The following is a 22,512-nucleotide window of genomic DNA, read 5'->3' on the forward strand; positions in this document are numbered from 1 at the left end:
ATTCACTCTAAGTAGATAGGTACAGAAATGCCGAGCAGGCGAGTATCTAGTCGTGTTTTGCTATACGTCGTACGAGCTGTCTGTATGGCGAAGGGTGAGCCGAACGATGAGTCCCTCCACCCAGAATATGGGAGAGACACGGGGCCCGGCCGTTGGGGCGAAAGAGCCACGATCAACACTCGATGCTCTCCAGGCGGTAGGGACTTGGTGAAGGCACGACTGGTTAGGTAAGGTCCGTTTCTGCTTGTGGGGAGAGGGCGTTTCTAGGCGCTTGCTTTCACCATCGTCAAAGCACGGCAGACCCCAAACATAGGGGCCTAGGGAAGGAACGCAGGAACCTCAACATGACAGACGAGCATCTGGGGGCCTTGTCCAGGTTCTGCAGGTTATGAACGAGTGGTCAGAGGGTCTCTGAGGTGGCTGGTCGAGATTTGTTGCTTACTTGAGTTTCGGCTTCTTGGAAGGTAGCTGGGGCATGGCGCAGAACAGGGGAGAAGGAAGCGCGGGGTTTGGGTGAGCACGGAAGGATATTCACTGGGAAGAAAAGGTGTAAGAACGTGTATTTGTAGGGCAACCGAACGAAACAGAAGCAAGGTCGGGAAAAGTACTTGGTTAGTTCATTACGTTGAGGCCTAGTGTGTATGATCGCTACCACTTTCCGACGTACCAATGATTTTTTTTGTGATAAATAGTTAACAGTGATTATAGACCGGTCAAGATCACATTGAATAATATCCTATATATCACAATAATTAAAGCAATGTAGCAAGGGGAAGTTGATAGTACTAAGACTGAACTTACGAAAGGTGAATGCGTCAATAATACGATGGTCAATAATTTGCTACTGAATTTCGTTTGAACTTCGATAATTATTATGTATAAAAAACACGGTTTCTACGTGTTTAATTATTCCGGAGATGTGCGAACGACATCAGTCGTCAACGGCCGTGCGCCTCAGATAAATCCGATGCCTCCTCAACAAAAACACATTATTTATCTTTTTTTCGCCGACGCTAAGGTGGGCTAGGCCTCGTAATGCCCTTTATTATTATTACGATGCTTTATTTTATCAAATACATACCTCTGCTGACATTTGTACATGCAAATACGTTACGGCAAAGATTATTACACTACTATATTTCTGACACATGCAACGTAAGTATACACAGCGAACATGAGTTCGATCGTTCTGTTTGTCATTTCCATATTGCACTCAATAGAGACCTCTAACTGGTTCATCTAACCTGCTGGTACGGGACGTTGAAACAGTTTTTCTTTTCGGATGTCTCATTTTTTTACAGATATGCAAGCATTTCCCAGCCGAGTATAATCATGCCACTCACCCATTCTTTTCTTTGATCTCACTCAATTCCTCTCTTTAATCAGCTGAATATCAGACGAACGATGTCTCTTTGAACCGAATTGGGATGTTCTTCTCAACATAAATAGCAAATCGAAAAATGGCCGCCCTCCGGGACGATTCCTTCGTGGGCGGCCGGCTACTGCAAAACAACAACAAGGACTAGTAGACGTACTAATCCTTCATTAGCTTCTTGACGAAAATGTACCTGTTAGTTCACTCACACAACAAAAATGCAGCCGCCCCGTCTTCTATTATAGAGACGATTTGATAACTATAGCCTTTGTCGCCACTGCAACCTACAGCGCTGTGCTTTACGGTATATTTATACACATATATGTAAATACATATATGCATATTTATATACATATATGTATATATATATAGCGGAGCACAAACAAAAGCAAGCTCCTAATGTATGTGTAATCCGATTAAAGTGACGGATCAGAAGTCCCGAAGGCTGAAGTCATCGTTCGTTTGGTTGCTGACAGCAAAACTCTACATACAGACGCGAACTTGAATATATAAAAGATAATGCGAATATTGTCCAGTAAATATGTGCACACACATATATACAAACGTGGACACACACAATATTTTTCTAGCTTTATTTTTAGGATATTATCTTGACTATTGCCATTGCCACCATGTTTGTTGTTATTGTCACTAGGCGGCGCGGTACTTCGATATTTTGCCGTCGACAAGGTCTGCCAGTTGTAAATCATCTTTTACAAGCGGTACGGGTCTGTGAAACAAGCCGAGATCTTGTAAATTACTACCGAAAAAGTCATGAGATTCAATGCCGAACTTTCTTGATGAGAAATGCCCTGCACTGGTAAAATCCAACCCTGCCGCAAGGCTCAAGGAATCTGCTGAGGCTACCTTTTTTATAGGCGCAATAGGACTGATGTCAATAGGTCCTTTGTGTCCAGATCTGCCTATTGCAGGTACTGCAAACTCGGGTTCTGAAAACGATCGTAGTAGCGAAGGAGAGCTTAACGAATCGTGAAAGTTAACGGAAGCACTCGACGTTAGACCGAAAGGACCACTAGCATCGGCCGTCTGTTTTAGAAACGCGGTATTACTAGCTAGCGACGCCACCTTGATGGGAGACGCAGATTCAAGCTTATCCTCAACGGGTGGGATCTTAGACAGAGGTGAAATAATGCTATCCGTAGGAATTGACTGCGTTTCGGCTGCGAGGCCGCTATAGTTTTCATCCTGGAAGTCATCGATTAGGGGAGCCGGCGCGTGATCCAGCAGAGTGTCAGATAACTTCTTTTCTAAATCAATGGGTAGAAACGGTTCGGCGCCAGCAACAGATGTCCTTGACGCAGTACCGGCAAACCTTGGCAGGGAAGGCTCGATAATAGGAAGATGGACCGGAGTTGGTGTGATGGACCCAAACGACGGTCCTAAGGGCACGTCGCTGATAGACGAAACGTGGTGGTGGCCTTGAACAGAGTGCCCATGTAGATGATTTATACTAAAAGATAAACAAGAGAAAACATAATACAGATAATACAGCAGCTATCTACACCTTGTAATAGGTTACTAAATGAGAGATAAGTCAACTGGAATATTTGTCATCCGATTAAGCAGTGTTGCTCTTACCCTAATAGCATTCAAATAGTACAGATCAGCATGCAGACGAGCTAAGCCGATTAACCCAGTGTCAGATCGTACGCAAAAACACTCCAAATGCAAGGGGTTGTATTCTTAGCACTGGCTGCAATTCGTTCTTAGGGAAATCCGCACTTGCCGTACACTTTATATGCACTCGATGTTTTTTCCATCTGCTGTACGTAAGAGTCACTGAGTCATAAAGATAACAAAGCATGGAGATAAATTTTGGTCAGTTTAGGGTGGTCAAGTATCAACTAACAGAGAGCGTGCATTGATGTCGTTCATGCCCTTAAACGAAAAAGAAAGCTTAAATTTTAGCTAAAGTGGTCAGGTAATGAATGTTAAGGGTTCAGCCCAGCAATTGAGCTACAAGACATTTGTGTCTTTTTTACGTTAGGATCATTAACGCTGACTACATTATCTGATCTCCTAATAATCACCATGTACATCCATTGCTATTTTTGCATACGACGCCGGCTTTCCGGCCGAAAATAGTCTTAGCAGTCTTAGCGATATACGAGTGCTAATAGGGTCGGCGCGACACCGATGAATCGTATGATTCCTATACGGATGTTCCAATTGGTCTATCTTTTTCCACATACACTGTTTCGTGCAACGAGTTGTCTATCGCAAAATTGTGTTTATATGGGATAAAAATATGGCCAACTTGACTAGAATTCAGACGTTTGTCATGTTTACTAGTGCTCTATAGCTTCTCACTCGACAATTAATCTATAATTGAAGATTTATGAAGATCATTTATTTTATTTATCGGTGTGCCAAGTTCGTATTTTTCTTGAACTTTAGAAAAAGCTGTTTTTGATAAAACTACAAGTGGCACACACGGTTCAATTGACTTTTTATGGGAATCTAATAGGAAAACTAACACAATTGTAAAAACGTATATTGAAAACGCGTATTCGGTTGAGGATAATACTAAATATACAATATGGTAAGTGTCAAGCAAATGTTCCAAAGCTTCAAGCGGGACAACAGCGGTGCCAAAAGCTTTTTTTTTTTATATATTTTATATATATTATTTTTATATATGCTGTTCATTCTCTGTTTAATGCAGCAATAGTATATCGGTCTAAGTATTGACAGGCTAAACGACAACAAACAATATTAACTGATATGTATAGAACATAGGACATATAGGATAGGACATAGAAATTGCAATTGTTAGAACAACCATTGGCCATGCCATTGATCTAAAGCGTATATACTGTTATTAGTAACTAGAATCACGGGGTCGTACATGGTGTATCTTTTACTGTACCCCTTTGCAAAGAAAGGATACATTTATGTGTTTAGACTTTACATCTTTCGTAGAACTAATGTGCAATCATAGACCTTGATGTTTACTAATGTTTGAGGGATTTATTTACTCCGTTAAATATCAGAGCGCGTCACGTGGGTTCGTAGCAAGATCAAATGAACTAATTTAGTTTTGTTATCGCCCCGAGACGAAACCAGCTTTGTACGATTTCAGTCCTGGTCGGGACTGGGCCCATGACGTATTCTGCGAATGATAATGAAGTTACTTCTGAGTGATATGTGGACGGCACCAGTTTTATGAGTTACCGTTCTGCACTTAAGCTTCAATGCTACGCAGTGCGGCATTACACTGCTGTCGCACGATTAAACCAGACACGTTCGATTCTGTCATTAAGTATTGTTTATACAACTGGCTCCTTTCGACATAAAATAGGATACGTTAAATTTGGGCACGCTTACTCCCTATCGATTTTATTTTCGCCTAAAATCTATAAATCTGATCTGGAAGTTGCGTACTACTTTGAGTTTTTCTGAAGGCATTTTTGTTCGAAGGAGAGGATCGCCGATGTTTGATAGCGCATTGAATTTTAGCTAGCACTTTGGTTTCTACACTGCAATGCGGTAATATGCGGCTTCTGATGTTAGAATGTTAAAACCAAATAGCTTCGCAAAACGACCGCATATATGTGATGTAATTATAATAATAAATAAGTATATATACTTATAGTATAATGTAAAAAAATAAATAAAAAAGAACCTATCATTCAGCAAACTCATCACGGCGTACCGAAAAAATCGTTGATATCAACTACTAACATAATAATGATGACTACGTCTGTATAGCCACTGCAATATTGGTTGACCATTGGTTTTCTAAAGCCCTAGCCCCACCGCACGACACACACCCCTTTGGCAAGCTGGTGCACGTTAACTGTATCTGTGGGGGGCTTATATACGAGAATAGACTTGCTCCAAAAGTTAAGTAAAGCCGTTTGTCGCTATGGGTAGTCAATCAGTGATTTGGAATCGAGCAATACAATTTGAATAAAATTGGTTAATTAATAGTATATATATGTAGATAGAAATGACCGCGGCAGCTGTGACAAAGTTCAGAGCATTTGAAGGTACTGAGTGGTTAAGACCTTTAGAAAAAGATAGTCCTGAATGATTTTGAATAGTCGTTTAGGACATCGGGCCAATAATCTCCAGTTCGGACTCGACCGCCAAAGAAATCAGTGTAGAAAACTTCCCTGATTCATATAAGCTATACAGTTAGGTCATCAGAGGGACCTAAGACAGCGAGTTTCAATCTCTTTCAATTAGAGACCTAGTTACCTAAATCGAGCAACGGCAATTTACTAGTGGAACGGAAACTGAAATACGCGACAGATACAAATTCGCATTCGTTATAGAGACAACTAACCGTATTTAGCAAGCGAACGTAAAAACTCGCAGGCATACAAAAACAGCGAAAGACTGCTAATCTGTTGTTAGTCAGTCACCCAGAAACGTACCGGCGACCGATATCTACATAGACTGGAAAATGTCAGATGAGGCTTGAATCGCATTGAGCTGAATACGAAGTAAAAGACCTAGCTATATACGAAGATATTTACATAACACTGTCTTACCCATGAGATGTACAACGAACGTTCCCTTCATGCTAGAACAATTACTACGATAACTTGTCATGCATGTCTTCATAAAACAGATCGTAATAGAACGACGTATTTTCGTTACAGACACTGTCGCCAGTTATAGACACTGATTAAAAAAACAGACGTATGTGAAGGCATTTATAGATAACTAGGTCTGCGAATTTGGTTGCTACATCGTTTTGTCATCACCTGCGGCTCGTTTTCAGAAGGTTAGCGTAGCAAAATGCTTTACCTGATAGAGACCGCTGCTGCATTTAACTGGTACAAAACGAATAGCTGCGAGAAGAATCAATCACACACAGTGAAATAGATGTTTTTTTACGAGTACGTTATGATTATCTCAGAAAAAAAGGTGTTCACAAAATTAGCATAGTAATGCCGGAGCACCAATGGACACTCAAAGAAATAAAGTGTCGTATTCGGTGCAACAAATCATTACATTTTATTTTTCTCTAGCTGCCATTGGCTGCATAGTAGCCAATAACAGAAAACAACGTCGAGGTAGGACGTCTGAATGTTGCCAGAACAAGCCTTGAAAATCGCATCAGCGTTGCGTGTGAAGGCCTGTTGTCTACTACGGCCGCCAAGCCTAATCTAGCCTACCTCAACGCCTGAGCTTACATAACGTTTCAGGACGCCAAGTGGGCGAATGTCGCCAAACAGAATTAGATGCAATGTGAAAGTAAGTTAAGCCTATACTCAGAACAACCGCGGTACTGATCTAGTTCTTAGGTTTGTGTGAATTACGGATGTACATTTACATGTAGGGCTCGGAAGTGTTTATGCGTACAATGTTATCATTGCTTATCAGCGCCACGAGGCATCGAATCATGTAGCAGGTACATGAAACGTCGGTACTCACTCGTAGACATGGTATTTCGGATCATGCTTTTTATGTCCGATGCTAACTTTAATGGTGGGAAATTTGCTCGTTCTACGATCATGCGTATCCTTGCGAACAGGAATAGGTAGTGGTAGAGGCACAGGAATGTGTATGGGACGTTTCAAAAAGCCCTGCAAAATAAGATGAAGGAATAAGTATACATGAATGGGATTATTTGAAAAAAAAAAAACTACAGTTCATTGAAATTAGTGAGATACGTTACATGAAAAACGAAAACTACGCAGAGTATGAAGGTGTAATCGTCGGTGTCGGCCATTTCTAAGATTTACAGCTAGAGTATGTCAATGCGATACAGTATACATCACCAAAACCGTAGAAAAGACATTTAGCGAAACATTCATATTGTTAGTTCAGTCTGCCGTACGTGAATCTTGGCCGCTGACGTCCTAATTAGCTATGGAAGAAACTGTTTACAAATTCGGTACTGTGAATTTGACGAAGGGAACGGCGATAAAATTCAGAAGAAGAAGGCTGACTGGTTCTCAAGACGCCCTCCCTACAACCGGGATAGTCCCTTGGCTGTGCGTTTCTACTGGGCCGTCTCTTCTGATCGCACGTCACCGAAATATAAAAAAAAAAAAAAACAACGATAACGGTTTCTACCAGTAGGAATCTTTATCTTCACTAAGTCGCTAGCCCTCCGGCTACCCGATCTCTCCATTGGCTGCTTACAGCGTAGATATCGAACTAGGGAGGACGTTCCTGCAATCTGGTAATTAGAGCGACCCTGAGCTGTCTATCTTAAGCGTACCCACAAATTCGGCTGTATGGCGCGAACTTAGTTAGTTTACTCTTTCGTTTATAAAGCATTAAAAAAAAAACATGTTTCGAAATCTGCAACTGTATAGGATGCCTGGAACACTGTGATATATATCGCCGCCCGTGATTTCTCCAGTTAAACTCGCTAGGAACCCTAGCGTTTTAGCTATCCCGAAAATACATCGTCTTCGACCTTCCCGAATTGCTTGAAATAATATGTTTATACGAAATGTTACTACGGAATAATCTTTGAGAGCTACCTAATGAAGAGAGCTACGTTTTGCTTAGCCGACTCATGATTCAATGCACCAATAAGGAAAACAAGAGACAATATCTGTAATCAAAGGTAGATGAAACGTCATACGAAAATATTGTTTTAAATCGCTATTATTTTTTCATTATCTATACTATTGTACGGTACTATATTTGGCTGTGGGGATTATGTATCTGTTTAGATCGTTACGTTTCTAATTGTCAAGAGTGGACTTAGCAAACCCTGACTCGACTTATAGAATATACGTATGGCGTAGATTACTCATCCATATAACACTAACGAAGATCAGTTCTTTAAAATTGCATACCTTAAAAAGCACGAGCCGAATGATCTTATGAGCTGGAATAGCTTCGGAAGGGGCCGCCGCCGCCAATAGATACATTGTCACTAAGATGCAAGCCGATTTCATTACAATAGAAGAATAATATTCAAGGGACGCCATTGTAACGTAATAAATAGGCGATGGTCGATTGTATCGCCACCATACGAAAGCTAAAGCACACACGACAGCTGCAAACAAACAGAAGACATAGACACATTTATACACCTGTAAGATACTTCGTAGGTTCGGACATTTTTTTTTTTTTTTGTTCTAAATTTTGGAACTTCAATGAAAAAACAAACAGTGGGATACCATAACCGTTCAGAAAATTCACCTCATTTTCTTAGATCGATTGCCGTGTGGTTGAAGGCGCTTTGAAAATACAAGCCAGCCTATGAGATGCTTTTAGGTTGAAAAGGCCCAAAAAAGACCCAGTGGCGAAAAAGCGTTCACAGTTACCACCGGTCAAGCAGCGTCGATGCATCGACTGATAATTTTTTTCTTTAAACTGAATCCTGCTTCCTCTTGGTTGCTGTAATATTTTTTGCGCCTACTTGGTAGTTTTATCTCTTTGTGGTGAGATAGAAATTTACCATGGCCGAATTGGGTGGCCATAAAAGATGTCAGAGAAGTGCAGCTTTAAACTAAGTTCCTCACCGGCCACACCCGATTAGCGCTAGTCTTATCAAACGGCTGTACAAGTTTATCTGGATAGGTACGCATGAGATGACTAAATTTTTTTAAAGGTTTTGATACCTCCTCAAACATACCGAGCTATAAAAATTCACAGCGGTTTAGCATTCGAGGAGCAATTCGTTAGCACAGTGGACATATGTTGGCCAAAAGACACTACTTTCCCAATAATATCATGTTGATTTCTATGATTCTATGTATGATCATCTAAGTTGCATCGCATCCAGTGGAAAAAAACCCTCAACAGCAGGTGTGTCTCAGCGAATTTAGTTTACTTCAGCTTTTCGGGGTTTCCCTGTTCCCAAGAGTCGTATAGACGTCGCCGAATTTGAGATAGGTCAAATACGTTGACGTGTGGGATTTTTGACAGAAACTCTCTCCGTAGTGGCAACAATTGGCGTAGCAAGGCAGAATCAGTTAGTCTTCTAAACACACAGCCGATGAGAGCCTTTGTTTCTCGTAGAGGTCGTAGGCCGGTCGTCGCCAATCATGAAGTACTGAATTTTAATAATAGAGAATTGAATATAAAAGCAAATGATGTTTGAAACACGACCCCCGTTTTCAGTATAGGCTTTGATTTGGACTGATAACAGATGTAAAAAGAAAGAGAATCCGCGCTTAGCGCCAGTTACTCTTAAAAACACCAGGAACAGAGATCATCGGTACATTTGTAGTGGTTCTATGTGAATGATTTATTCTCTTGGTTTGAGAGTAATTTATTTTCTTGGATTGAGCTTGAGGTACACAGTAGTATCAAAATGAATAGTTACAGAAGAAAAGAACCAGTGTTGCAAAACAAGTTACTATCTTTGTAGTCAAACATCGTTTAGCTCTCCATAGGCTTGCGTAACTTTCCGAGTACCTAATATTGTCCTAAGTCCAATCGACAAATATAGCGCTGCGGCTAAATCATTTCCAATTTCTGTGGAATTTCTATAGAATATTTTTGCGACGCAGACTTTGGCTTGATGAATTTTAGGACCGAAAAATACCTCCACTGTTCTTCAATCAATGTTTTATTCTGCTTCGGGCCAGCTTGTTATGCCCTTTGAATGTGGGCACCGTAACAGTAACGCTAGGAAAACTTCGTTACGTCATCTTGAAGACATTCAAGGACTTTTACACCCTTCAGGCGCGCCCCGTACGAAAAACGGCTTGTACCGCATGCCAATCCGAACGAATAAAAGTTCAGTAAACTTTCGCCCATAGCGCAGACCGATACGCCAGACCTTGGGTATGGATAGCACATAAAACTAGTAGTTATGGATAGGACTGGGAAGTTTGTTTTGTAAAAAAATATAGCTAACGTATAAAGCAGCGCCTTGGTTACTACAGGCAAGGCCAATGATATCTCGCGCGTTTAGTTCACTGTCTGAAAATGGGAGAATGTCCACTTTTTCGTATCTGCTGGCAACGAGCGTTGATGCACAATTTGTCCTTCCTACAACACAGCTAATTTTCTCCGACGAGAAAAACTTCTTATACAATTCCAAAATGCTTGTTACGATAGTGAACGAGTACATCGCGTTACATTGGAGTGCGGTAGGACTACCGATTTGATACAATATGCGCAGACGAGATTCGACGGTACGAACCGTTGAAGCACTGACGAAAAGTCTGCGTTTCACGATCACTTAACACTATGTCTACCAGTAACTATGGAGTCGCGCACAACACTGATGGACTATGGATTCAAACTCCCTTTTATTAAGCGATAACTTTACCATCGTTGTCTATTCCGAGCAAGCGCAAGAAGGCATCGATAAGCCTATGGCAGGACAGCACAGTAACGCCCAGTAAGTCGGATGCTACCGCTGTATGGGCAGTATGTCGTCTAAAGAAGTGATCCCGACGCACGCGCAGGTGAGCATTGAAAACAGATGGAAGTCCTTATCGTCATTGCGCACACCAATGACAAATATTCCAGACGACGATAAAAGCATTATCCTAGTTAGATTCCATAAGGATAGGAAGAAACAACCGGTTTATACGTGTGTACGCGTACGTCAACATTACTATACGGAGAAGAATTTATCGGGTAATGCCATTTGCCATCGAAAAGATACATCCATTAAACTATGATGGCTCGCTCGCAGTCAATGACTGTTTATCATGAGTACGTATTTACGTCATTCGATCATTGTAGGAAACTAGGAGATGTAAATCAGACAATTTACTTTTGCCCTAGACAGCCGTTTTCCGTTGGATTAATGTCAATGTCATTTGATTCGATTATATCTTCCGGATCTACGACGACCAGGTACGGCATGATGCTTCAGATTACTAGGCAATAAACTTATTCAATAGAGAGCACACGATATATGGCCATGTCGAGACGCGTTACAAGTCGCAGCGCCGGTCTAAAGGTTCAGTTCAGACGTTTATAATTCAGCAAAAAGATATTACATATACTAGAATTGACTGAAATCTATATTACGATAGGGCAAGTATTTGATGTCTGAGGTGTTTTTTTTCAAGCTGAAGATACTACATTATAGTGAGCAAATGTGTGCCTGTTTGAAGACATAGGTACGAATAGTGTTGCTAAATATATTGAATTCGTATTTACCGCACCGGATTGCTTCTCGCTAACGCCTACTTTACAATCATCCCAACCCAAATCCGCCATAAATCGCCACTCGTAACATTCATTATATTTACACATTTCGAAATTGTTTATATATATGTATAAACTTCGTTGCAACTGAAACATTAGTAACGATGCAATCTATTATTTTTATCTTTAAATCGGTTTCTAAAGATAACAAGTCCGTATCTGAGAGGCATAGAAGGGTGTCGAACCGACTCGTTTGCAATGCTCGTACGAGTGCGTAAATCGGAAGGCGAGCAGAAATCCAAAGAAATATAGCCGTCGGTTTTACAGTAACCCGAAGCATTTATGTGTCTCCTAATAGTGGCTAAAGCCTCCCATATTAAAGTCCTGTTTCACATGTTTTGTGGATAGCAATCAGCTTTTCTATTAATGGTTAGTGCGCTAAGCCCTAAGTTTCTTATAGCAATGAGACTTAGCATTTAAAAATAGAGGCGATGGTCCGTACTACTGTCGCGTTCCCAAAATATGGACTAGCGTTTTCTTTTTTAAAACGTCTCTGTGTTGTTCCTTACACTGAACATGCCACCGCTGCCCAGTGGTGGATATCTAGCCCAGAGGATTGAACCCACCTCTGCACTTCTGAGTTTCTATCTATATATATACATATATTCAGAGAAACGGGACAAGTGCAGGCTTCATTTGGATAATGTGTTATATTATTACTGTAGTTGGAAAAGTGTCTTTTACACTGAGTTTAGATTTCGTCATTATCCTTTATCATTGTTTGTTTCCGCGTCTCTTTTCGGTCGAACAACAGCTACCCAGCTGGGTTTAGAACCGAATTCGGCAGTTTCACGTACGCCGAACGAAATCCTACCACGACGCTCCTCTGCGAATAGAACTGATAAAGAAGATCGCGACCGTCATTGGCCGTACGATGTATAGACACAGATTGAGTGCTGTTGTATTCAGTATTAATAACCGGCCGTATTGATCGCCAGCGAGCAGTAGAGAAATACTAATATTAACACTGTGAACGAGGATTAATTAAATGATAACCCTTGGAACATGCGGGAATAGTGGTGCATTCTCACAACGCAACCCGAACGGGGCTATCGTATTGACAAGTGGTGGCATGCACATAAATTAAGCCCTCCGTTCATTGATCTTTTCCGTACTGCTCGACGCTAAACGTACGTACACGACGTCGCTATGCCATCACACGACGTAATAAAATCAAACACCTGTACCACTAACGTTACGTTTTTTCATCATTTTTAAAATGTCTATTTGTGAATGCCTTGATTATTGCCATTTTCATTCACTGCAAGCGTATGCATATGGATTTTTTTCCAGATGCAGCTGTGAGTCCGTTAACAACTTATAATTACAATGGGAACTCACATATCGGAACTTAGCGGTTCGCACTAATGAAGTAAGTTATGGTTGTACAGATAGACCTGTCGTGTGCTGTAACCCGTTGAGTTTTACCTATCGAGATGGCCATCCTCTGCCCACTATGAACAAGTTTTCTATTTAGTCGACAAACACAGTTCCCTAAAAACTAAATCGTACTGCTAACAACAACAAATGAATAGAATAGCGATTCGTTCGTAGAAAAACCTGAGAGACCCTTACCAACCTGTTACGTTGGGCAATAAACGAGTAGATCGCCCCCTGCAGAAACAAACAGCACTGTTTATTAGATAATGTTTGACAGTGGTAGATCCTAAATTTGTTAAGTGGAATGTAAATATTTTCTACATTAAATAGGTAAAAGTTTATCGTACTACTATCGGCCGACTACCGCAAGATAAACTCAGTGTGTTCTGCGGTATGGCAAACACCGTTGATTGCAACTGCATCCCAATCATTGGAGCGGTATTCACCAAAAGTATTAAATATGATTTCGGGTTCTGTGCCGACAGCTTGACCTGGCACCCCCGTTCATCAAACTAGCTTCCCACTGATTTTAAATAACCCAGAATCAAAGACAACTACAATCAGACTGACGAATATCACTAGCGGTAATAAATATATTATTATTATAGGCAATAATAATTATGATTCATGATATGAACGGGACCTCTGTTGCACGGGAAGGTCTTGACCCAACTTGCCGTTATCATCGGACTGAAGAAAGGCCGTTAGCTGCCTATTGAATGAGGTTTACCTTCGCTATACATAAGACTTAGGTAATGGCAACAGCAGGTTTGTGTACAAAAAGTGGTTTTTTTAATTGAGATAAAATTAAACTGGACGCATGTTAACTAGAAAGTTGAACGTTAACTGTCGTACAGGAAAAGGACGCCAGATTATTCAACGAAGCTGTAGCTCTATTTCGATGGACTTCTGAGTTTTTGGCGAACTTTAGCAGCGTGCCGCACCAAAAATAAGAATGAGTTATTTAGTAAAGCGGCAACTCTTAACCGTATTTAAGCACCATACTCCACTGCTACAACAACGTTGTAGCTTTGGTTCAATAATTTTTAAGTTAAACAAGTTGTCTTCTAAACTTCCGAATAGATGACTTATGTTAGTTGGTCGACGTTAAACGTTACAGAATAGGTATAATTAATCTTTAAGTATTAATCAGCGCACTTCTTCTGTCATTTCTGTACTTACCTATTATTCGTGCTAACCAAATGATATCGTTCCCATCAAGACTAGACTTTATACTACTTCTAATCGTTCAGTGTAAACCTGAGTTAAAAATTAAAGTTCGTCGATTAATTTTATTAAAAAAATATGAAAATAATACCAGCGAAATAAGCCATTCTATGTATTGCGTCGTTTGTGCACAAACACCCCTCGGACAACCATTTCTTTACCACCTCTCACCTAGTAGTGTATGTTTTTATTTGTAGGGCTTGTTGTTTTATTAAAATGAAAAAAAAACTGCCTCTAATCATGTTCTCTAAGCCTAAATAAAGCTTCTGAAAGCCACTGAAATTCGCTAATGAGCAGTGGAGAACGTATACAGAATTTCCATAGGCGATTTCTAATTAAGCACTGAGGGTCTGTTTCACCTCGAACGGGACGTCAACGCTGCCATTCTAGTGATAATCAATTCGGAATCGATACTTTTCTTTTTAAGGTAGGTAAGTCTCCTATAGGTAGGTAGGTACAGTGTTAAATAACGCTAACCTTGTCAAGTGGCTCCGGTCTGTAGCCTAGCCTGATTCCTTCATACGCTGTGAGGGTTTATGGATGTAGACAATCTAGTGGCTTGCCAAGAAGAGGCTAATCGTGGACATAATTTCGCCGGTGCACTTATATACCTTGATGCATAGGAATCTTCCATGAGATTAGCAGTGCTCACATCTTGATGATTTAACATATATCTCACGGATATTTTTATTTTTCTTCACGGATAATATTATTCAGTATCCATTGATACAATTAGAGGAAATGTTATATGGATTTAGCCAAAATAGTATTATGCCTCGTTACATCTAACCTCTATCACTTATTATAAGTGCACAGTGATTTTTCAGCACGGGATTATTGTACTAGAGCCATTGTACTTATTGAAAATTTACACTTAGTTCAAGTTAGAAAACGTTTTAACATCAAGATCAAGATGCAGGCTTCAATTGCAGTAAGATGATGTTTTACTATACTGCCTGTCAGAAGGTTCCTGTTCGAGTCCGTCAAGCTAACAGGAAGTCTAAATCAGATTAGTAAGTAACAGTTACCTGTATAAATACATACACTCGGTACCATGAAGTCGGCTGTGTATAAGGCTCTTAAATAAGATGCTTAGGAACCTTAAACACATGGAGTGATACGTTTAGAATGTAATTGTTGTTCTTGCAGTTTTTTTTTTCACACTTTCACACATATACACGATTTCGATCGATGACCTTCTGCCATTCTTCTGGTAACAGCATAATTCCAATATTGTAAAGCTTTTACGGCTTCCAGGTGACAAGCTATCCTAAGTGATTTTAGCATTCCTTTATTGAAAGTCAATAGATGTAAACAATAGTGCAGTACGGCGGGTGCACTTTTCCATCTAAGATTTCTCAATTTTTTTAGCCAGCTAAAAACGTATGTGATGTGACATTGTTATAATAGAGGACGATGGCCTTTTTTGCCCACTAGTTTCGGTCGATTTCTTCACTGGGATGTTGTAATCTCGTTAGTTATTAACAGTAAAAGTTCGACTCAATCATTTTGTCTTCTTTGCCAGTTCCATCAAACAATCACCTTCTTTGATTGAAACAAATTTTCGAGTACTTCTTTTATTTGCACATTATTGTCGTACGTTAGCCACCTTTCCTCGTGACCAGCCACCCTAGAAACGCTTCAATTTCGTTGCGTTTCTTCTGAATTTTACAAATAGAAGATAAAGTGTCCTGCATTAATTCGTGTAATATCAACGTTTTTGATAGCCAGTTCTTCTCGGATAATTTAAAATTGTACAGTACTTCCGCGATATTATGGCCATCTACGTGTCGCTCATTCTTAACCTTCACGACTGCTTCATCAATTTTTTTTTTGTAGTAGATTAACTACCACATCAGGGAGCGACCTCCACATCAAATCTCCAGGACAAAACCGATGGAACTATTTAAGCCGTTTCTTTCGATAACGCAGAGCAATTTGTTATGAGCCTTTCCAGTGTTTGTGGCCTTCTCGTAATAATAGAATTGTATAATATAGTTACATATCTAATACACAATTTCGCCGAAATTGCACTCATTGTTTTGTGTTAATTTCGATCACAAGAATCGCGACGATTCTACTAGGCATCTACTACAGTCGAACTTCAGCTTTCAAATAAGGACAACGCTGAAGTATGTGACTTCAGCCATCTAAATAGAAAAACGGCCAATACGTTTTTGAAAGTACGCGACTTTTGACAGATTTCATCATATGAAAAACATTTTCAAGTCAAAGAAAAATAGATTGAAATATTAGATATGATTAACAGAGTAACCCTATAAGCAAACAAAGTGTATCATAACGCTTACTTAGTAACGCTTATTACTTGTCTTCAATTTACTCAACAGTATTTGTCTTCTTCGTAGCGTTTTTGATTTTTATTGTCGATTATTTAAATCTGCTTTTCAGTCCATGTTTTAGTTGATGGCTCCTTGCTTTTCCAGTTGTTACACTTTTTTTAACCTTACGATATCTTTTTGATGAACGTTTAGAAAATACTCTAGAAAATACTGCGGCGTTGTAATTGGCTATTGTACAGATAATAAGATAGTATTAAACAAAACTACGGCTTGAAATTGGCTTTAGGATCTTTTCAAAACAACCAAAGCATTATTGGGGTTATTGCTAAGCGCCACCGGATAGTACTGAGTATACGGAGCTCAGTATTTTGCAGTGGACCGAAAAATGGGTGGGTACAATTTCGAATTCTCTGTTCAGATGCACCATAGTACCTCACTGTAGATATGCATATCAAACTGTCAAAAAAATTATCTCTGCGGCACCTATTAACTCCTTATTGGCCAGCATACTTACAATGAATCTTACTGCATAATCATCAGTTTAATAGCGCCGTTTATATTCCACCTGCATTGGCCTCAAATACCAATTTCGAACACGGCTTCCTAATGTAGATAAATTGCTCTTTTCCTTCGAGCCCCTAAAGTACTGTGCACTATTTGATTTTCTATAGCTTGTTCGACAAGAAGAGAAAACCAAATAAGAAAATTAATTTAAAAAAATACATAGACAACTTCATTCTAAAAAAACATTTTTTAATACCTTCTACATAACTTTGTGAGCGGAGACGACTGAACCATCGTGTTTGCTCTCGGCTCGGTTTGCGATCAGCATCTTCGTAGAACTTCGTAGAATGAGCTCTCCCATAGCTTCTCAAGATATCAGATTTATTAAAGAAAGTACCTACGTACTGCAGAAAGGTAATATAAAATAGAAGGGTCAATTATTAGCTGAAATATGCAGTGAAAGAAGCCTGGAAAACATGTATCTTTAAGATTTTTTCCTATAGTAAAAGAATGGAAACGTGATGTAGCCTGGAATAGTTTAGGACGAAATAATTTGGCCCACTTAATTTGACAGACATTGGGTTTCAATCTTCTACTGCACCCTCAATAAAAACAGTTTATAACCCATAAAATATTTGCAATTAACTACTGTCACAAGACACAGACATTGCAAACGCGTACTATTATATATATATATATATATGCATGTTAAGGCATACAACGAAATCTTTCCCAGATACTTCAAGAGCCATTTAACAACTGGCAAAAGTCTTTAGATTAGTTTATTTCGGTAACTTAGACTTTACCCAACACGGAGTCATTGTATAACAATAGATAATGCTTGTTCATTTTCAGAAAGCAAAACTTCCGGATTCTAGTAAACAAAGTGTGCCTCTAGTGGTAAGCACAGCGAATGAACGCATGCGGGCGACGACAGGGAGCCCCCCAGAATGCATCTCAACTTATCCCGAACACGCTGAGTATACTGTAGGTAAGTAATGTACTGGAGAAACTTCATGCATAGCATAACTAATTACAAAACTGTTGTTGGCGGTATTTATTATTCCGTAGATTGTGTACGACTGTCAATTTTTTTTTTCTTAGTAAACAAGATCTGATCTGACTTTCTCTAGAAGTACATTTATCCATTACGACCATCTACAATTTGTACACTGAAAATGCAATAGAAATAGCCGATCTTGTTTGTGTATCTTCACTTTGTGGCTCTGTACCCTATTACATGGCATCTATCTACTGAACCCACACATCGTAATGATGTACAATTAGTATTATATATAGACACGTATAAAGTAGGGCACCTAAAAATCAATTGTCTTTCAGACTATACTTAAACTGTCAAATAGTGTTAGCGGAACGAAATTTTCTGCGTACTCGATTTAAGAGGATGCCATAATTATATTTTCAGTCCAGACAACAAATCGCGAAATGTTCCTCCTTTGATCCGACAACATTTGCTTTGCTAGAGACCGTGCGACAAGCTGTAACAATAAACGCAAACTTGTTGTAGTGTAGCAGGAAACCTCGACAGAATTTAGGATCAGATGGATGATCAACAGGTCAAAGGTGGTAAAAAAGTGCCAATAAATACTAGAAGTACAAAACACACAGGAGGTCCCAAGAAAACTAGCTCAGAAAGAGCTGATTTGGACGCCCTAACTGACTATCCATATCCAGCCCTACAAAAAATTTCTATATAAAAAATCGAGGCGTCTTTTCAAGCCACTTTGATAAACTTTCACAGAAGTTATTTCGGTTAGCCTTTTGGAAATGTCCGAATTATTCGGAAGCCGCGTAAAAACTGATAGTAACATAGACGGCTGATATGAACAAAAAAAGTTGATAATTTTGGTGGTGATTCATCCCGCACGAATACAGCCGATCATAACTGACTTTTCTTAGGTTCGCTGTTTAGTTCGAGAAAAAAGGCTTTCTTCATATACCAAGAATAGCGAATGTATGACCGTCACGACAAACAGCCCGTCAATATACTCTAATGTTCCTTCTAATATATGTCGCTCCATCGAGTAATCGACCTAAATGGGTAACTGAGCAAATAGTTGATCCCTGTTTATAGACCTTCAGGCATATGAAATCGCGCACACTATAGCATCTAATCTGGCGTAACGCGTTTGTTGATTCTGCCTGAACGCATATCTGGATGTCACAATACGCTGTTCTAAATTTCTACACGGAAATCCTAGAGATACATGCATATTGTGTAATTACAAGTTTGTGTAGCCCAGAAAATTTCGATCTGTCTGGAGATACGCGGGATACGTACTAAAAATAGTAATAGTCCATCGAGGCACTGTAGTACAACATTTCTAGTAAGTTCGAGGTAAACGAAGGTCGCTAGCTTCATTATTAAGCCCCCCGATCAACCTGATGTTAAATCCACACGCCGACGCTTTACGTTATTAACTAAACTGAGGCGTATTGTACGATGTACTACATGACGTACGCATTATTCTAGCGGTGTCGTTGCGATAATTATGAGCTTGACACGAAACACAAACCAAACTAGTTTCTACAAGGATATTGTAATTGATATCTGGGAGAAATTGATACAAACCATTGAGTTTAACGCATACAGAACTAATTGGTTGGTGGAAGTTCACTATATAATCTACTGCTCTACACACAACCAGTCACAATACAGACATAAAATCCTCAGCATTGAAAAAAAGGAAAAGCACCCATCAATAGGATTACAGGAAAATAAATTTAATTGAAGGCAAGGGCAAAGGCAAATTCACAAACACAAGCATTCTCACTTCATCTTTAGATCTCCTATTTTTTAAATGAAAAGAAAGTTTTGGTGCAATGAACAGGGCTCTGGTCACAGAGCAACCATAATTGAATAAAGAAACGTACAGATAAGCGAAAGCTGAGCTAGAGGATGTCAAACATAAATACTATATATATATATGAAATAACGCGTACCCCAATAACATTGTCACCCTAAGTAAGGACAAATACTTTAAAATACACACCATACCAGTATAATTGTGTGACAGCGAAGTTGTTTACATTGTTATGGGGCAATTTATTAGGTACATTACATATGACAAGATATAAGTAGAATACGAAGCGTCGCAAATCGGTTGCAAGTTTACGACTGAGAACTTTGTAAAGCAACATAAACGACGAAAAAAATATGGCTCTAGACTTTTGACCTTTCATAAAATTGATACAGTCAGTTCTAGACGCCGTATCATTTACAAAGGAATGCGTATTTATTAGCCCAGATTGTGGGTTTACTTCAAATCTATACATCTAGGACCTATACATCGGACAGACTTCGGTACGGTTGTAGGCCGCGAGCAATCTGTAATGCTTACCTAATATAGTTGAAAAAAGCACTGTGTGCTTTATGTTATATACATCTTTCGCAGGAGACGTGTTAGTACAGCTTATGTCGGAATGGCACTATACGAGTTGAAGTAAGTTCCATCTTTAGCGTTGGTAGCATCACACATATTTCCAATGGGTGTTTATCTGTTACATATGTAAGACCCGCATTGACAGATTAGCACAGACGCAATTGCCTGGAACGACCTCAAAACTGGTTTTATAAACAGGTGAAGAACACAAATAGAGCTTTCACGGATGTCTACTTATTAATCGGTCTACACACTTTCACACACCACAGATTGGAGCATATTCCTACACTGATACAATGTATTCAAAAGATTTTTAATTTCAGATTGAACGAAAAACAGCAGCTGGTAACTTCTTTCTTCCAACTATAAGCCACCAAGATGGTGCAAAGCAGTGTACACACACACACCTACATATTCTACATACAAATTACATGCACGATACGGTCCTGTGATTACCGCAAAGTGTACAATTTTTGCTTCCATTCTCAGCGATATCCAGCTCCCATCTATATTTAAAGCATAAGATGTTTTCAAAAAAAAAAACACTGTTCATTTTTCATGCCCTCCATTCCACCTGTCGATAGTGTTTTCACGTTAATATAGTAATTGTACCGTTACAGAACAAATGCACAATTTCCTCTCAAGTCAAAAAGAGGTATGGGAAAAAATTCTATGTACATGTAAAAGAATAAACGAATAATTCTGCTCATATTGAAAAGAATATACGTCGTAGGTGCGCTCTTTGCATGGATTATAATTTTTAAATACACGCTGGTGTTAATTCAAAGCACGAAAAAGGTTCATAGAAACAGGTTGTATGCTTTCCTGCTTATTAGATCATAGGCCTAATCTTGTTCTCGCAACTATCTCGTTTCATCCTTTGAAAGGTCCATAAAAAACCGAAACAGATCTCGTCAATCTTAATGATCTAACACTGTTACCAGAGGCATCATTTGCTTGTCCAAAACTCGTTGCCAAGATCATTAAAAAACGAAACCCTTTATATTAAATTTACAATAAACTCACATCCGTTTTCGGACCAGGACAAAGTAGGGCAGCGAGGATTTGTGGAAATTCTATTCTGGGGAAATCCATATTGTTATAAATAATTTTACCCGTTTTCGAAACGCTGTTGGCTATAGCGAAACGAACTGTTTTACCCTGATTCATTCCCAAACATACATTACAAAAATAGACTACTTAACATCCTATCGCAATGATTACAAAAGTCACAGTCTTTGAAGCCAGCTTATGCTATTTGACACAAAATATATACCCAAATATATCCGAAACACCAGTAGTTGATTTTTTCCCAAATGTAAACCCAAGATCGCCCAACTGGAATTGAGAGAATTACTCGGTTATATATTCTCTGACTAAATACTTCGAGCGAAAATGTCCTCCTTACCAATCATCTTCGCAAGGCGTTATAAACACCTGCTCCTTAGATGAACCTGCCGATCATCCTGGTACCTGTCTATATGTTTGCTGCTATTTACGACAGTCCCTCCCCTCCCTCCCGTTCCCGCACCAGATCTGTTGCTTTTATTTATACCATTTGAAAATTCATTTCTGTGTTTTGTAAATGTTACACTCATGAGTACACTTTTACCTGTTCATATATCGCTCACAGGGACCTACACATACCCAAATACATACATGCTCCAATACATTAGCTCTTCAAAGTCCTGTAAATTGCCATCCATATTAGGTAGAGGGTATACGAATCGTGCTACCTTTAATAACTTAAAGGCACGTTATATTTATTCAATAAATTTGCTGACTAGTCGTATATTTGTGGAATACGTGAGCTCGATGATTTATCGCCTTACCCATAACTGAGACACGCGGCCTGTCTCATTCTATAACGGGAAATGTCTATAACAGGACAGGTTATTTAATTTGTTTCTTCTTGGTTCGTCGGTCTTCTTCCGGCTCTTTTCCGCTTTTACTTCCTCTCGATCAAACTAATAGATCGCGCTGATCATTTACTCAGTAAGCAAAAGTTTTGTAATGACTCATTGCGTCGATTACTTTTCACAGGGGTAGCATTTGTATACACACTTGTTTTTTACGTACACGCATGCAATGCACCCGTACGTGCAGCGTGAAATGCCCTCAGCGAGATCCTTGTACAGGAGTCGAGATTCTTCATATTTCAGGCACATCTAATCGAGGTCAAATGCACTCTTTTAACACCGCGTCA

The 22,512-nt window shown here is 39.4% G+C and overlaps 2 protein-coding genes across 9 annotated transcripts; one reads left to right on the forward strand and one right to left on the reverse strand.

Moving 5' to 3' along the window:
- Positions 1 to 106: 106 nt before the first annotated feature.
- LOC111273665 (uncharacterized) lies at positions 107 to 17,893 on the forward strand (the record flags this gene model as incomplete). Its single annotated transcript, XM_086973579.1, is given in 2 exon segments — positions 107 to 196; positions 17,758 to 17,893. Coding segments are annotated over 2 exon segments (226 nt in total), but the record flags the coding sequence as incomplete, so codon positions are not given.
- Positions 990 to 22,506, reverse strand: LOC111273663 (uncharacterized). 8 transcript variants are annotated; one of them, XM_022855480.2, is made up of 7 exons: positions 20,265 to 22,506; positions 18,295 to 18,401; positions 17,159 to 17,306; positions 13,071 to 13,105; positions 8,167 to 8,369; positions 6,785 to 6,936; positions 990 to 2,846 (listed from the first exon to the last, which is right to left on the reverse strand). In XM_022855480.2, the coding sequence occupies exons 3-7, from the start codon at positions 17,194 to 17,196 to the stop codon at positions 2,027 to 2,029; spliced, it is 1,248 nt and encodes a 415-aa protein (XP_022711215.1). In that variant the 5' UTR covers positions 17,197 to 17,306; positions 18,295 to 18,401; positions 20,265 to 22,506; the 3' UTR covers positions 990 to 2,026. The 8 variants fall into 8 exon arrangements, with proteins under 8 accessions (XP_022711215.1, XP_086829701.1, XP_086829703.1 ...); XM_086973575.1 differs by lacking the exon at positions 18,295 to 18,401; XM_086973577.1 differs by lacking the exons at positions 17,159 to 17,306; positions 18,295 to 18,401.
- Positions 22,507 to 22,512: the final 6 nt, after the last annotated feature.

Source organism: Varroa jacobsoni, unplaced genomic scaffold, assembly GCF_002532875.2.
Source record: "Varroa jacobsoni isolate VJ856 unplaced genomic scaffold, vjacob_1.0 scaffold_211, whole genome shotgun sequence".
Classification (NCBI taxonomy): domain Eukaryota; kingdom Metazoa; phylum Arthropoda; class Arachnida; order Mesostigmata; family Varroidae; genus Varroa; species Varroa jacobsoni.

Bases quoted from the DNA above. Each gene is read 5' to 3' on its own strand.
- LOC111273663 (XM_086973575.1), bottom strand. From the start codon at position 17,196: ATGGTTCAGTCGTCTCCGCTCACAAAGTTATGTAGAAG. The intron at 13,106-17,158 runs GTATTAAAAAAT...TTGTTTCTGCAG, and splicing joins CTCACAAAGTTATGTAGAAG to GGGGCGATCTACTCGTTTAT. The intron at 8,370-13,070 runs GTTGGTAAGGGT...GTTTGTTTGCAG, and splicing joins TTTATTGCCCAACGTAACAG to CTGTCGTGTGTGCTTTAGCT.